The 17,112-nt window shown below is 32.8% G+C and overlaps 1 protein-coding gene, 1 long non-coding RNA gene and 1 other non-coding gene across 4 annotated transcripts; 2 read left to right on the top strand and 1 right to left on the bottom strand.

Annotated features, from left to right (window-relative positions):
• Positions 1 to 1,356: 1,356 nt before the first annotated feature.
• LOC123693571 (GRIP and coiled-coil domain-containing protein 1) lies at positions 1,357 to 14,578 on the top strand. 2 transcript variants are annotated; one of them, XM_045638732.1, is made up of 12 exons: positions 1,357 to 1,603; positions 2,173 to 2,262; positions 2,545 to 2,660; positions 3,700 to 3,845; positions 4,125 to 4,207; positions 5,038 to 5,210; positions 5,585 to 5,801; positions 6,282 to 6,667; positions 8,224 to 8,427; positions 12,759 to 12,871; positions 13,315 to 13,392; positions 14,254 to 14,578. In XM_045638732.1, exons 1-12 carry the CDS (start codon positions 1,519 to 1,521, stop codon positions 14,423 to 14,425), a joined length of 1,863 nt encoding a protein of 620 aa, XP_045494688.1. In that variant the 5' UTR covers positions 1,357 to 1,518; the 3' UTR covers positions 14,426 to 14,578. The 2 variants fall into 2 exon arrangements, with proteins under 2 accessions (XP_045494688.1, XP_045494689.1); XM_045638733.1 differs by lacking the exon at positions 1,357 to 1,603 and adding an exon at positions 1,685 to 1,803 and having other exon boundaries at positions 2,123 to 2,262.
• On the top strand, positions 7,750 to 7,821 carry Trnae-uuc. Its single transcript has one exon. It is a non-coding gene; the product is annotated as a tRNA-Glu (tRNA).
• On the bottom strand, positions 11,781 to 12,256 carry LOC123693572. The gene is made up of 2 exons (XR_006751698.1): positions 12,156 to 12,256; positions 11,781 to 11,877 (listed from the first exon to the last, which is right to left on the bottom strand). It is a non-coding gene; the product is annotated as an uncharacterized LOC123693572 (long non-coding RNA).
• Positions 14,579 to 17,112: the final 2,534 nt, after the last annotated feature.

Below are 17,112 nucleotides of genomic sequence, written 5' to 3'. Positions count from 1 at the left end.
TTTTAGCTTTGAATTAATTATTATTCATGCATTTCACATTTATTTTTATAACACAAATGTGAATGGAATGGATGGAAATTCACGGTAGGTAAGTACTTAGTTAGTTACATTTAAAAATATTTTTGGATTTTTTTAGTTCAATTTAAGTTATAACTAAGTAAGTAATTTTAGCGACTCAACAAACATTTCTACTAAATTTGTCAATACCATTATTCTGTTCAATATTCCCTAAAATCAATGTTTTCGTATCCTTAATTTTATGATCTTGCAAACGTTTTTTTAGGTGCGTGAATACAATGTCATTCGTCCCTTATACTGCATTGCATGTAACCACCCCTTAAATGTATAATGAAGTCCACCCTAACAATACATTGTGTAATTAAAAAAAATAATATCGTAGTAGGTGGCTGAACCAGTTGGGCAAAAAGGGGTATGGGATAGGAACATGTATGCAAAATATGACAATATTATAAGTAGAGCAACAGCTGTTGAATTAAAATGTTAATTTTGATTTCATTTGTTGCGACAAATTATACCACGCGGTCAATGTAACTACTTTGACCGGTAATCAAATGTTTCAATTATGGAAAAAAAGAACTGGAATACACTGAATACAATATTTGTTAAGCATCTGGCTTCAATAGCGATGTAATTTGTAGCAATTATTTGATTATTATTTTTTTAAGCATTCCATTCGAAGATTGCAGCTCCGATTGTTACGGTATCTAGATCCACATAATATTTCATCTCGCATCCATTAAATTTGAATTAATAATACCTAAATAAATCGAACAGTAATCGAATTACAAAAAAAAACAGGTACAAACAATATAGTTTCATAAATTCCTTAAGTTTATTTAGTTTTAGTAGTAGTTTATTAGGTACAAGTTTCTCGTTAATATCAGCACTTGCATTTTGAAATATGTAATTCCAATTTAGCACCTCATATTATTATGTACGTTATAAAATGCAATATTTTATGAAGTAGATTTTCTAAACCTTAGATTCTAAACTTTTGTATTGGATTTTATTTTTAAATTCAATATTTCGTATGTACATACCTATTTGGTTTTAGGAAATAAATGAGAAACTTATTAGTCTAAAAGGATCAAGTCTTTAAAAAGATTTTTATAAGTAATTCCTATTATATGTAGGTATATAATAACTACATTTAAATTATATTTTTTTTATAGCAGCTAAAGATTTGAGTCTAAAAAATTTAAATTCTTTGGAACGCAACAAAAATGCTAAATTTGACAGCATAAATCTGGTATTATATTATTGTCAATGTCAATTGTCAAATGTCATTGTCATTCGTCAAAATAGAAACACTGTCCAACAACTCGAAAGTCGAAACCCATTGCCACCCCATTGCGATATTTTATTATTTGAACATTTTGTATTTTTTAAACAGAGGTAAATTTCGATTTATTTTCTCGTTTGAGTAATCGTTAATGGTTTAGCCTTTTTTTTCATCTAATGCTATGCATATTTGATAATAATTGAACAAGTGCTACAATGGAGTCATTATCAAAACAAGAGTTGATATCAACAATTACAAAACAAGCTGACCAAATAAAGCGTTACGAAGCACGTCTAAGAGGTAAATATAATGTAGTATTCTTTAATTATTGATTACTTTAATTCTCTGCTTTCTTGAGTTATAGAAATTAGAATTATTAGAAATGTGCAATAAATCTGATTGCAACAATAATCGAGGTCATTTTGTTGCATTCTTGTTAACATACTTAACTTGATTACGACAACTGAAAGTAAAACCAATTTTAATTCTCAAACACTTATGTTCTCCAAACAGTGGTGAGCAGTGGTGGCTCAGTGGTGAGACCTTAGACTTCAAATCGATAAGTCCGTGGTTCGAGACCAGGCGAGCGCGCAGGAAATAAATTGATTTTTCAATTTATCTGCGCATGTTGTAACATCACCACTGCTCGAACGGTGAAGGAAAACATCGTGAGGAAACCGACATGTCGAAGAATTAAAAAGTTCGACGACATGTGTCATCCGCCAACACGCACTTGGCCAGCGTGGTGGATTATGGCCTGTACCCTCATAGGAGGCCCGTGTCCCAGCAGTGGGAACGTATATGGGCTGATGATGATATGTTCTCCAAACATATAAGAAAGTAAAAAAAAATTAAATAAATGTTTCCAGATGTTGTCGCAGCATATAAGGGATTAGCAAAGGAGAAGGAGGCTTTAGAAACAAGTTTAAAAGCATTGAACAAAACTGAGAATGATGAAGGTAAATCATATATATTTTTTAATTTAAACAACTAGCATTTGTTTTTTTTTTATTATTTTAGAAGTAGGATCATAGCACCTTTTTTCCATACCTAAATACAGTTAATTTGAAAACAATATGAAAATTTGTGTAAGGTTTGTATAAACACAAAAACTACAGAGATAAAGTCATGCATACATACCATCCACAAACAAAATATGAAATAAAAAAAAACACAAATTCTTCAAACAGTAGTATTTACAGTATTTTTACTATCAATGTATAATATTGGCTTGTTTCCAGTTTCAGCAGCAGATGATTCAGTTGCGGCTCTCACTCTATCACTATCAACACTCTCAGCGGAGAAGTCTAGAATGGAAGAAGCTTTTCAGGCAGACAAGAAAGTTACTAGAGAGAAGGTAACATAATATAAGGCATCGATAACTAAACTCATATTTAAAAGAGGAAACATTTGTTTATGTATATTATAGTAGAGCCATTTTAATAGGCAACATTTGACAGTTCAACAAAATTCAACAACGTAACCTAGTAACGACGACATAGAATAACATGATATTTCGTTTTGTTAGAACTGCACATTTGCTTAACTTTTTTCAATTACAATTACATATTTATAATAATAATGACCGATACAAGTAATTTTAAGATTTCATTCTACTGATAAACCATACTAAACATAATAAACAATTTCTGAATTGAAGAACTGACGTCGCTACAATTTTGTGTCAATAAACCTTTTTTCTTTTTAAATAGCAGAGACGTTACTCTAAAAATCGAAATCTGACATCTAGAATCGAATGCATTGATTACTTGTGAATAAAAATCATCATAAATTAATAAATTCGATTGACAAATGTTTCAAATCCGTATCGATTAATTCACTTTAATCGATGTTTTTAAGCAGGTTACCTCTCTTCGAAGATAAAATTGATAGACGTCAAATGTTGTCTATTAAATTGGCTCGACTATAGTAATCTCTTCAGATAAAAGCTACTAAACTTATTTCAAAAATTCTTTCAACAGCTAACAACTGCATTATTTATATATCAAACTAGATTTCTGCCCGCGGCTTCGCCCGCGTTTGCAAAGGAAAACCCGCATAGTTCCCGTTCCCGTGGGATTTCCGGGATAAAAAGTATCCTATGTGTTAATCCAAGTTACCCTCTATATGTGTGCTAAATTTCATTGTAATCGGTTCAGTAGTTTTTACGTGAAAGAGTTACAAACATCCATACATCCATACTTACAAACTTTCGCCTTTATAGTATATAATATATATTAGAATATTAGATAGGCTATGCTTTATTTCGTTTATATCCCAGGTCAGTCAAATCACGACGAGAGGTGGCTAATATACTTTTGTTAGTTTTATAATTTTCTAATCTGAACTAACAAACATAATGCAGTATAAATTTATATTATCTTTTGATTTTTCAGTACGAAAATATGATAGCGTCAATGCGGGAGGAAACTAAAACATTGGTGCAGCAACACATCACAGAAGTGAATAATTTGAAAGCGAAAATCGCGTATGAAATTCAGGAGAGAGAGAAAGAGAGGGCTAATCATTCAGCCATGTTGAAGTATGTGGAAAGTAATTTTGATAAATAGTTTTAAAATATAATATTATGTAAGGTTAGGAATGTTAATAATTATGAAAGTTAGCTAAAAATAAGTGAAAATATACAAAAGAAGATTTGAAATAATCATTTTATAAATTAGAGAGAGGAGAAAAGAGATTTATAAAAAAGTAGAGTGACAATATTACTTCAGTGACTGTATTTTAGCAATTTTCAATATAATTTAAAAATTGTTGATACTTTAATTTAAAACCTATATTAATTTTGTTTTTCAATTTTTAGAGAACTCCACATGAAAATATATGATGAGAGGAAATCAAAAGAGAAACTTGAAGATAAAGTTGTGCACTCAAGTGAGGCTCAAGGTAATTCTATTTCATGTTTAAAACTATACAAAATCACAATAAAATTGCTGTTTTTACTTTTAGCACATTTATGAGGTGATAAAATTAAATATGTACCTTCTACAGTTTAAATTTAAAACTTCGACTTCCAACTGCATTTCAATGTCGATAATTTTAAACCGACAACAATGATGATTGCAATGCAGGGAAAAAATATCTTTATCTTAAAGTTGTTCAAACATTACCGCAGCAAATAGTCATAGTCTTTTTCATGGTGTTTTTCTATTAATATTAAAAACTAGCTATCCGCCCGCGGCTTCGCCCGCGTTTTCAAAGAAAAACCCGCATAGTTCCCGTTCCCGTGGGATTTCAGGGATAAAACCTAGCCTATGTTACTCGTGGATAATGTAGCTTTCGAATGGTGAAAGAATTTTTCAAATCTGCCAAGTAGTTTCGGAGCCTATTCAATTCATACAAACAAACAAACAAAAAATCAAACCTTTCCTCTTTATAATATTTGTATAGATAAATACAACATGTGTATGTTCTCAGCTTCATTTACAGTGTGATTTTGTGTATGAATAGACGAATTTGATTATGTCCTTGCTTTGTGCCCGCAGTTTCGCCCGCAATTCACGTTTTCGCGTGTCAGTCGTTTTTGTTTCCATCTTCTATTTCACATTTAGTTTCTTGTAAAGAAAAACCTTTTAAGGCTTAATCTTTTTCTTTAACAAATTTAATTCGTACAATGAATTTGGATACACAGATAGACGGAATTATATTTGCCTTTATATAACTAAGAATGATTTCCATATAATTATCCATCTATATCTATTCTTCGAACATTCCAGCATCCCAATCAGAATTAGAAAAGCGTGTTCGTGACCTGAGCAGTAGTTTAGAAGCATCCCAACGCCGTCTACAGCGTGCTGAAGCGAGGACGGTGGAAACACCAGCTCTGCTCGTCCGGCTGCAGCAGAAACTGGCTCTGCTTGAACAGTCACACTCTGTTGCTATACGTGAGGTAACAACTCAACTCAAACTCAAACTCAAATTCTAGCAGCAGTCAGAAGCCTCCCAGTGCCGTCAGAAACGTATTGTTCATATTGGTCTTAGTTATTATTTTTTTAATTTGTCATAATAATGGATTTAAGATACCCGATAAAATTATTTTTTTAAAGAATATAAAAATCGAACGATTTTTTTTCTATTCTCTAAAAATTTGAATGCTATAAAATAAATATTACTATTGTAATGTTGATTGACATTTATCACGTAAAAGCCACAATGTATGCAATAATCATTTCTCAAAGAAGCAATTAATTATTTTTTGTGATGCTGTAAAAAGTATTAGTATTTTCATGAAAACTTAACTTTTGAAAAAAATTAATGTTTCAGGAGCAAATAAAAGTGAAACGCGCAGAAGAATCAGCAAGAAAGATCTGCGCAAGACAAGAAGAAAGAGTAGCATTATTAGAGGGAAAATTGGCAGAATTGTCCCAAACCATCGGGGAATATGACTTGCAGAGACGAAGGGATCAGCAGATCATACAGCAACTAAGAGATTCTGTTAACGGCAGGATTCTGGACAGAATGTCTAGTAGTAGGAGTATTGGTGAGTATGTCTATGGTTTTTGGTGGATTATGTAGCAATATAATTGTAATAACAATATAATTGTAACTAATGTTGCTTGTGATTGTGAAAATACAAAATGTGGTATATTGACCACACTATACAGTGAAGATCTCAACAAAAACTATTAACTTTTGTTCATTCAACTAGACTTCCTTTTAGAAGATCTTATGCATCTTAATACTTAATTTATTTTTTTCCAATGGTTCAGAAAGCCGTTTTATTCGAAGCACTTATGTTTATTAGTCCTTACTTTAGTTTATTACAATAACAAATAATTACGACTAAATGGAAAACAGAACGCCAGAAATCAAACCAACCATAAGTTATGTTTGTAGTCATGAAAATTGCTTGTATATATTCTAGCATAATATAAGGGGCGATCAACAACCTTTCATACATGCTTTATTAATCCTTATTTATTATTAAAACTGTTATTAATAAAGAAATGTACAATTTCAGAGGACACGCAAAAAAGCGAAACGGACAACGAAAAGCTAGCCGACACGGAATACCTACAAACCCTAATCGACAAAATTCACATACTAAAAAAGGAATTAATTGCCGAAAACAAAAAACTCGGCAACCCTATAGATATATCGACCATTCTGAACATAGACACATTTGATCATGTGCACTCTAAATGTAAAAAGGACTATGATATTTTGAAGAAAGAATTTGATACTTATAAAGAAAGTATGAAAAATAGTCTCGTCGGGGATAGAGAGAGCGAGATAGCGAGTCTGAAGAGCGAGATAGTTGTGCTGAAGGAAAAAGCTGAAACGTTCCAATTGATGATGGAACAAGAACAACAGGATAAAGCTGATTCTTTAAAATTGCAGGAAGAGGTATTGATTCTAAATTATTTTATTTGATATATTATTATTATTTTTTGTAGACTAGCCGAATTCTGTCAAGCTATTAAAATTGTAGCCTTAGTTAGCCATGAAATTAAAAAATAAGCTAAAAGTCCTGTCAAAATCGGTGCGAAAATGTAGTTTCTTCATGTATAATGATTATGTAACTTCAGTGTAAATTTACTTAATAAAAAGATTTAACCTTTCATAAAATAAAAAATGAATGTTCGCTATGTAACTGTTAGAATGGGAGTAAATAAAAACGCATCAGATGTTGAGCTAAGCAGTTTATTCAAAAAACACTAAACATTACATACAAACAATAAATAACTAAAAAAAATATAGTCTATCAATAATTTTTTTAAGCTATTGCATAGCTTCTATCGCGGGCCTTGAGCGCGGGGACCGAATTGAGAAATTCCGTAACGAAAAAACCTCACGCTCCCCACTCCGACGGGCGGAGGTGTGGCTTGAAGGCATAGCATGCAATAGCTTTACCGCGGCAGTCCCCGAGTGCCACACGTCGTTTTTATTATAAAATAGACTGACATATAAAGAAGTACAGGCTTTAGCTTAGAATGTCGCGGAAGAATTCCAACCAATACCCGCGGCCCCATCATTAAAGCGGCTCGACGGAACACAGTGGGGTTTTAGTCGCTAAGAATCCGACATAAACCACGGCTCCTTCCCCGGGGGCCGTGGGTATCTTTGGAATATTTCCCCACTATAAAAAAAAGGCATTAGCTTAGAATACATTTTGTTCTTGTTATTCAATTGTTGTTTTTATCGGCAACTCTGATATTCCGGCTCTCGTTTATCGGCAACTCTGTTTGATAGCTGGAAAAAAGAAAAAAGAAGTATTAATTAAAAATATTTTTTTCCGATTACAATACAGTGTTCTGTTACAGACATGAGTTGTATGCGCTCGAAAAACATTATCCTTCTTTTACCAAAGTCGGATAATTTGGTTATGAGAAAAAATTTAAAAGCGAAATAAATAATAATTTATAGCGAATTTTACTCATAGTGCCACATTGTAAACAATAAACATCTATTTCGTACCATCTCTCATCTCCCGTATGGTCTAGTGGCTAGGATACCTGGCTTTCACCCAGGAGGCTCGGGTTCGATTCCCGGTACGGGAAATCTTTTTTATATTTTTTGTATCTATTTCAAAGTTGTTAATGTCGATTTCGTGATGATAATTTGTTTTGTATAGGAATTAAAAAAATAATAATTTGCAAATTTTAATCTTTAAAAGTTTAAGTTTCGAATACTGTACATGATCATGAACTTACCAATATTTTAAAAGATTTTATTACTTATTTTATTTTTTTGTGTTAATCTAGGAATATTGTTTCTTTATAACTTAAAAGTAATCTAAAAATTTATAGAAGCAGTTAAGTAGGGCAGTTAAGTAGGGCTTAACAGTAATTCATAGTAAATAACCTTAACCAGACCTTTAGTTTAAAGTATCTTAATTAAACAGCCGATTAGGCTACAATAAATCCCAAACTTAAATTTTACTACGTACGTTTTTATTCCAGAAACTAAAAAGCGAACAAGAGTACCACAGGGACATAGTGACAGACTTGCGCAATCGCATACAAACCCTCGAGAAACACGTACAGACGCAACGCGAGAGATATTCCAATCTATTGGAGGAGACGGACAACTTGATACGGGCGAGGAACGACAGGTCGAGGAGGGTTAGTTCAGAGGAGGGCTGGAAGGAGGGACAGGCACTTAGTGTGAGTATTTAGCCTTTAATATATGGAGGTTTAAAAAGAAGCTGTTCGCACCGTCTCCGTCTATAAGTTTTTTTATCTTTACTAATACATATTATAAAGCTGAAGAGTTTGATTGTTTGAACGCTCTAATCTCAGCAACTACTGGTCCGATTTGAAAAATTCTTTCGGTGTTAGATAACCCATTTATCGAGGAAGGCTATACAGTATACAGGGTGATTGGGAGATGGGTGCAAAGCTTTAAGGCGAAGTTAGTAGAGACAATTTAGAACCTTTTAAGCCATGGTTGTCTTAGACGAAGTCTGACTGTTTCTTTAAACTAATTTTTATGTCTTTTTTACAAAAAATAGCAATTATTTTACATTTTTCGGCCATGGCCAAATTAAATGATAATCTTAATTATAATACTAAAAAATAATAACAACTTATTGTTATTTATTTTATTTCATTACAAGAATATGTGAGCAATCCTGCAAAACAAGATTTGAACCTCTGTATCATAAGGTTTTTTTTAAAACGTTTGAACTTTATGAAAAAATAAAAAAGAATATCATTTTCTGACCTCATTTAAAACAAGTGATAACTGCGTTAAAAACAACCGACTTCAAACTTGCACTTGCAAAATTTACAAATACCTACAGACAAAAATGCTCATAAAATAAAAACTACTGGGCCTATCCGAATAAAATTTTTATGGGACCAATTCGACACCATCCCGCATCGAACAAAAAAAGAATCACGTAAATCGGTTCAGAAACCTTGGAGTAATCGGTGTACATACATAAAAAAAAATAATATACCGGCCGAATTGATAACCTCCTCCTTTTCTTTTTTTTGAAGTCGGTTAAAAACCGGGTGATTGCTTGCTTCGTTTAAACCTTTTCGAAAACATACTTAGTTATTCCTCTTTATTTTAATGTATCATTTACTTAGATACCTAAATAATTATTTAAATTAAGACCTACAAACCAATATAAGGGAGAAAATTTAATGTTTTTGAAAAAATCGATTATTACAACTACTTGTGTTTGAAATAATTTTAAAAATTATTGTGCACGTGCGAGACCTAAATTATGGTGATTTTTCTAACAAAGGACGCAGCGCGTCGTGCGATAAGGTCATTTCCAGGTAGTTCGGTGTCCAGTTCAATAGAAAAACGGGGTAAGCGCCTTAGTTTTTACAGCAAAATGGATTTAGTTACTAAGATAATTAAGTCGTTTTTGGGCAGGCCCTTTCTGTGTCGAATGAGGGCGAGGAGTATAATGGAGCCGGCTGGTATGTACATCTTTTATTATTTAGTAACATAACTACTGTTCTAGTGAGTTGACGTTACCGTGTATTGTTGATTGCGTTAGTTTGATCCTTTTTGGTTAACAGTGTCCAGTCGTAGCCTTAGTCCTAGCTTTGCGCTCCTCCACGAGTTTTTTTTAACTATCGTATTTCAAATTGTGATGAGTTGACATTTAGTGCGCTCCTATTGTTATTATTAATTTACCGTGTCCAGTCGTAGCCTAAGCCGCAGCTTTGCGCTCCTGCACGTGTTGTTTTTGAACTATCGTAAAATTGTGTTGACATCTAGTGCGCTCTTTCATTGTTAAGAGACTATGGCTACTTTTTCCAATCAAGAATATGCAGACATTGTCTTTATGTATGGCAGAGCTGACGGCAATGGAAATTTAGCGCGACGGATGTATCAAGAGCGATATCCCAATCGCAGGGTCCCGAATGTCCGCGTATTTTACAACACCTTTCGACGACTTGCTGAAGATGGGATACACCGCGTGGAGTCTGGGGTCAATCCAGGCAGACACTCACCTGGTGTCGAAGAAGACATTTTGGCTGCATTTGCAGCGGATCCTACCACAAGTACCAGAGCAGTAGCTCGAAATTTGAACATTTCACAATGGAAGGTGTGGCACACCATGCACCAAAATGGCAAATATCCATTCCATGGCACGGGTGTGCAGGGTGTAGAAGAAGAAGAAGAGAAGAAGACGAAGAAGAGAAGAAGAAGAAGAAGAAGAGAAGAGAAATTCTAGAAGAGCAAGATCTTCAAAGAAGGATTCAGTTCTGCCGTTACCTTCTCAGTAGAGACATTGAAGATGGTTGGTTTTTAAAATCAATCTTATGGACCGATGAAAGCAAATTTAGTAGAGAGGGCATAACAAATTTCCACAATCTCCACGAATGGGCTGACAAGGACAATAATCCACACTGGAAAAAGCAAATCACATTCCAGAGGAAGTTTTCAGTCAATGTGTGGGCAGGAATAATTGGCAGGACGTTGATTGGGCCTCACTTCTTACCCGAAAATTTAAATGGCGATAATTATTTACATTTTCTTCAAAATGATTTACCGAGGCTGGTACAGGAATCTGGTGCCCCGATATTTGAAACAGATCGTGAAATCATTTTTCAGCAAGACGGCTGTCCAGCTCACTGGACATTAAATGTAAGGGAACATTTAAATAACAGCTTTCCCGATAGCTGGATCGGCAGGGATGGACCAATCCCTTGGCCCGCTCAGTCACCAGATTTGACCCCTTTAGACTTTTTCGTGTGGGCTCGAGCCAAGGAACTGGTGTACACAAGAGAAGACTTAAAAGAGAGAATTAATTCAGCATTTGAAACAATGAAGGAGCAAATGATGTTGAAAGTAACAACAACAGAAGTGAGAAAACGGGCCCGCACTTGTATAAGAAATAACGGCCAACATTTTGAACACCAACAATAAATAATTCTGTTGAAAATTTTCTCCCTTAAATTGAATTGAAGGTCTTAATTTCAATAATTATTTAGGTATCTAAGTAAATGATACATTAAAATAAAGAGGAATAACTAAGTATGTTTTCGAAAAGGTTTGAACGAAGCAAGCAATCACCCGGTTTTTTTTAATGAGGTCAGAAAATGATATTCTTGATTCTTTTTTATTTTTTCATAAAGTTCAAACGTTTTAAAAAAATCCTTATGATACAGTGCGACACAAAAGAGATGAAAAAAAATGAGGGCGCCACCGTCGCTCATATAGCAACACTGATACTGCGACGCAAGCGATCTTGATACTATAGAATAAAAATCAAAATATTAAAAGTAATAAATACCGCGATTTAAAGTTGTTTCATTGATCATCGTGTAAATTTAAGACAAAAATACATTAGTAATTTAAATAACCTACCTAGGTCAAATTTTACTTAAATGTATTTGGAATTATTTTATAGAATCGGTCAAGCCATTTAGACTGCAGAGGCGCACATAGAATCAAACATACGAACAAACAAACATACATACATACAGCTCAAACCTTAGGCTCAAACCCAGATGGTAAACCCGTCAGGTAAAAAAAAAAAACAAGGTGATTTGAAAACTACATATTTTTATTTATTTTTTGTAGATATTCTCCTTCATTTTTACTCCATTGCTCCACTATCCTGCGTACTGTGCTTTCAGAAACCCCTATAACAAACGAATTAAGATGAATAAAATCAAATACATAGTGCATTGAACATATTTATTTAGTAGCTTAAAAATATTTTTTTTATGTCGGAGGCCAAGAGTCACTTTGGGTCCCTGCGCCACTCTAGAGTAGTAAGTAAGGATTCATAGGTAGTTGTATGAAAATAGTTATCACTATACTATTTAAGGCTGGTCGCACTATAAAAACTAGTTTTTGTTTACATACAAATAACCTCAAATTAAATTTCAAAAACGTAATAATCGCCCTAGATACGTACATTAAACACTCGTCACTAATAGAATATTCTATTTTACGTAGTACTGAGCAAAAACAAATGGAATCTCACCGGTATAATCTGCTGTACGTTTTAAAACGTTTTCCAAATATTTTTCTGGTTTTTCAGCTTGAAATTATGAGAAACACCGAATTAAAACTTTATACATGGCATCACGGACACCGCTACGTTTAACCTTTTCATGATTTCTCCTTTTTTGAGTAAATTTCTTGTTCAAAATTACAATTTTATCTTAAGAATTCTCAACTTCACCAAAAAAACAACAAATTTTTATTCAACTTGACAGCTGCATTGAAAATTTAGGGTTGCCAGATAATGAAAAAAAAATTAGTTCCAAATTAATTAATTTCATCTCTTTTATGTCGCACTGTACAGAGGGTCAAATCTTGTTTTGCAGGCTTGCTCACACATTCTTTTAATAAAATAAAATAAATAACAACTTAATTTGATTTCATAAGAATCGGTCCAGCCGTTTCACATGAATATAGTAACTACAATGTTAGTTACTATATATTCATGTGAAACACGAGAAATGTACATATATAATATATTGAGAAGAGATATAAATAGATTTATTTTTCACAGCAAGACAAAAGTGCACTGCCGCACATGCTGCACTATGCGCACGAGTTGGCGAGGAAAGATCTAGATATTACGCAGTTACGGAGAGAGAAACATGTGCTAGAAGGACAGTATAGGTGAGGAATCAGAATATTATTGAGGTTTAATTATTGTTTTTGTGTTTGTTTGTTATTATTTGGCATTGCTGTATATTTTTTGTAAAGAAAATTTATCGATTTTTTTTATTTTTTCTGTAGATTTTTCTTAACCAATAAATAGTTAATATTGAGGGTTCAAAAGCGATTATTTCTTTTCGAATACTCAAAATTTCATAAGATAGATTGATAAAATAGTGTTTACAAAACCCCGGTATAGTAAAATAATAATTATGAAAATTATCTTCTGTCTGATATTATGGCTTCTAATATAGCAGTTGAACCGATTTTGACTCGACTTTCACTAGAAGACGAGAAAATAAGTTTTTCTGTTAAAATTCTCATTCAATTATTTCAAATCACTTACGTAATTAAGTTGTTTATAATATTTTACATGTCTTAATAAAATATATTATTATTTTCAGAGAATGTCAACGCGAAGCGACCATAGAGAAGGAACGATTTAAAGAAGTCATTAGAACTTTGAAGGAAGAAATTGACAGGTAATTTGTTTATTATTCGCCCACTTCGATTTTGTAATCAATTCTGATCTGTATTATTTACACTATCTAGTTTTAAATTAAACTTGAAATATGGAAATTAACATTCAATCAAAATGACCCTCACGTACAAAATTTAAATAAATTATGTGCACTATGATATTATATTTTCATGCTATGGCACATAAAGAACGTAAAGACTAGTCGATTTACACGATTCATTTATCCGCGTAGAATCAAATACAACGAAATACGTAGTAAATTTAATTCACAGTAAATACTATTGAAGATATCAAAAATATTGTAAAATTTAAATTAATATCCAGGGAAGTAATGTAAATAGTTTATTTAAATAATTTATTTCCAAGTAATTGTGATAATAAGTATGTATTTATAATTTATACTAGCTGTGCCCCGCGGTTTTACCCGCATTGCTCCGTTCCGTTGGTCATAGCGTGATGACATATAGCCTTCCACGATAAAATGGCTATCTAACACCGAAAGAATTTTTCAAATCGGACCAGTTGTTCTTAAGATTAGCGCGTTCAAACAAACAAACTCTTCAGCTTTATAATATTATAGATTTCCGCCCGCGGCTTCGCCCGCGTTTGCAAAGGAAAACCCGCATAGTTCCCATTCCCGTGGGATTTCCGGCATAAAAACTATCCTATGTGTTAATCCAAGTTACCCTCTATATGTGTGCTAAATTTCATTGTAATCGGTTCAGTCGTTTTTACGTGAAAGAGTAACAAACATCCATACATCCATACAAACTTTCGCCTTTATCAGCTTTATAATATATATAGTATTGATGTCTCAGGTAAAAAAAAAAACAATATGCTTATCAATTATTTTATTTCACAGGTTACGACGCATCCAATCACGTGAAGGGGCAAACTTAGAATACCTAAAGAACGTAGTGCTAGCGTATCTAATGTCTACAGATTACGCGGGAAGAAAGCACATGTTGAACGCTATATCCGCTGTTTTACATTTTACTACTAATGAGAGGAATATGGTGTTGAAATTGTTGTAAAATATATGTTAAAATAATATTGGGGAAGGAAGGATGTATGAAGTTGGGAGACTTAGAAAAAATAATAGCTCAATGGCGTGTATTAGTGTACACACGTAAGAAGTGAAACTTGTTTATGACCTTATTTTTCAAAAAATAATTTACTATATGCAACTTTACAGAAATACGTCGAATCACGCGTGGTAGGGATAAGAAAAAGATGGCGCGTAACGGAACAATGTAAGTGCTGATGTACACAGGGTCAGTAGACAAGTCAGTCGCGAGTCAGACTTTAACTGTTTACATAGACTTCAAGCCTCTGTACTGACTTCAAATCTGTTTACACAGGGTTTTTTTTCGGGTCAGCACTGATTTGCCTCGAGTTTGTAGTCAGTTACTGACCCTGTGTAAATCAGCACTTACACTAAATTTTTTTCCAACCCCGATAAAGAAGTTTCACTTCAAAAAGAGTGTGTGTACTTATGTTCACGCGTTAGAAGTTATACTTCTTGAATATACAACTTGAACATAGTTATCAATTTTCATACCATCTACAACTAACTTCATGCTGTTAAAATTCGTTTTCTGATCGTAAAAATTGACTCTCGTCGTTTTTCTCCATCGCGCCAAAAGAAGTATAACTTCAAAAATAGGGATGTATGAGGAAATTCAAAGGAATAGTGGAAAATATAGAATGAGATGGAAATATCTATTAAATATGGTGGAAAGTTGAGTAAATATTTAAGAGGGCTTATTCAATTTAACGCAAGTCAAAATCTCCGCGATCTATTACGATAGATCGCGGCTTGCGCTATCCTTTTACTATGAACAGCATAGGTCCACAGGAGAGCGCCGAGCAACATGTCCTCTCTCTGGGAAGGCTCGCTGCCGACTGATTTTAATCGGGTCGCGCGCAGTGTTTTATAGTACTTTAAAAAAAATTGTAGAAAAATAATAGAGGTACCTTAGTTGATTTTTTAAATTTAATCTTATAAGTAAGACGTTCTTTTATTGCAATATGTATAAATTATATTCAACTAAGTCAAATATCTTGGTGAAAATAATCATTTTGTCGACTATAATTTCTAAAAAAATTCACATTGTTCGGATTTTAATTTCGTAAGTTAGGAGTCCAAAATAAAAAAATCTTTTAACTAACTATTTTAATAAGGATTTTTGCAGTTAGTTAAAAAAAATGTGTGTTAGATCTGTCAGCAATTTCAGATATTTTTAGCTTCGAAATTGACACTAAAAGTGAAATCAAGTAATCATCGGCTCAGTTATCTTGATGGTATTCACAAATACTGTATTAATTGAAAAAAAACTCTTAACTAACTATATAGACAATAAAATTTCCTAAAATTATTAGTAATTCATATGTTTGTAAGATAAGTGGTTGATGGACAATCTGGTTTGAAAAATCACATATTTGAGCTAAACAGCGCACGGACCGCGTACACGGCCTTAAGACTTGTGATTAAATTTTTAAAGAGACTTTGTTTTTTAATACAGTTTTGACCAACCGACTTAAAAAAAGAAGCGTTCGAATCGACTGTATTTTTTACGTAAGAACTTTCGACTCGGTAAACGTATTCTGATAATTCTTTTTTATTTGAAAGCTGATGTTTTGGTTTAGTTCTGACAATTTGAACGCGGTTTAAAAAAGAATTATACCAAGACAAAAGGGAGTGAAGGAAAAAGTGACTTAAAAATATCTACGAAATATGATATTATTTAAATTGGTAGCTTATTTAAGAGAGAAAGCGGTCATCACAGATAAATGTATAAGAGAGAGAAAGAAATGGCGATAGTAATATCTAAAAATGTTGTGTGGTTTTATGAAACCACGGTAAAAGTGAAACTTTTTTTCACACTATAGACATTTAACTAAAAATTATCGTATTTGTACGATAATTATCGTACGTATCGTGCGTCACGCGACATGCGCTACACAGACCAACAAGTTTGAGACGATGTAATAAAAGTTTCACTTTAAAAACATGACTTTAATGTTAAGTTGATAATTTGTTAAAATAAATAACCTATTACTGAGACATGCGATACATTACACATCTAATAAACAGATATAAAATTATATATTGGTACAAATAAATAAATTACCTAACATCATAATCCATATACATTTTTTTATTATATACTTAGTATGTATAATGTATATAACAACTATTTTCAAATAGCATTTTGAATAGTATTATTGTAATTTAATTTAATGTCCATAAAAGGAAAATCCATATTATTTTTTTGTTTTGTTTATAATTTTTAAGGATTGTGATAAACCGGCTATTGTAACAAAGTATTTATTATGTTGTGACATTCCTTATTGTTTTGTAAGTTATTAATAAATAATTATTACTGAAAATGTTTGTTTTATTCTCCCTGTGACGAATAAGATATTTTGATCTTGTGTTTGAATTTTTATAAAATAACTAGTGGTTCGCCCCGGCTTCGCCCGTGGTACCTACATGTTTAAACTATCCTATCTCTCAAGTTGGATCGAACTGCACATGGTGTGCGAATTTTATTATAATCGGTTAAGTGGTTTGGGAGTCCATTGAGGACAAACATTGTGACACGAGATTTATATATATTAAGACTAGTGGTTCGCCCCGGCTTCGCCCGTGGTACCTACATGTTTAAACTATCCTATCTCTCAAGTTGGATCGAACTGCACATGGTGTGCGAATTTT

Source organism: Colias croceus, chromosome 8 (genome assembly GCF_905220415.1).
Source record: "Colias croceus chromosome 8, ilColCroc2.1".
Taxonomy (NCBI): Eukaryota; Metazoa; Arthropoda; class Insecta; order Lepidoptera; family Pieridae; genus Colias; species Colias croceus.
Note: the sequence above shows the minus strand (reverse complement) of the source record. Positions and strands in the feature narration are given on the sequence as shown.

Coding starts and splice junctions, on each gene's coding strand:
- LOC123693571 (XM_045638732.1), top strand. CDS start 1,519: ATGGAGTCATTATCAAAACAAGAGTTGATATCAACAATTACAAAACAA. Junction 4,208..5,037: donor GCACTCAAGTGAGGCTCAAG/GTAATTCTATTT, acceptor CGAACATTCCAG/CATCCCAATCAGAATTAGAA. Junction 13,393..14,253: donor TTGAAGGAAGAAATTGACAG/GTAATTTGTTTA, acceptor TTTATTTCACAG/GTTACGACGCATCCAATCAC.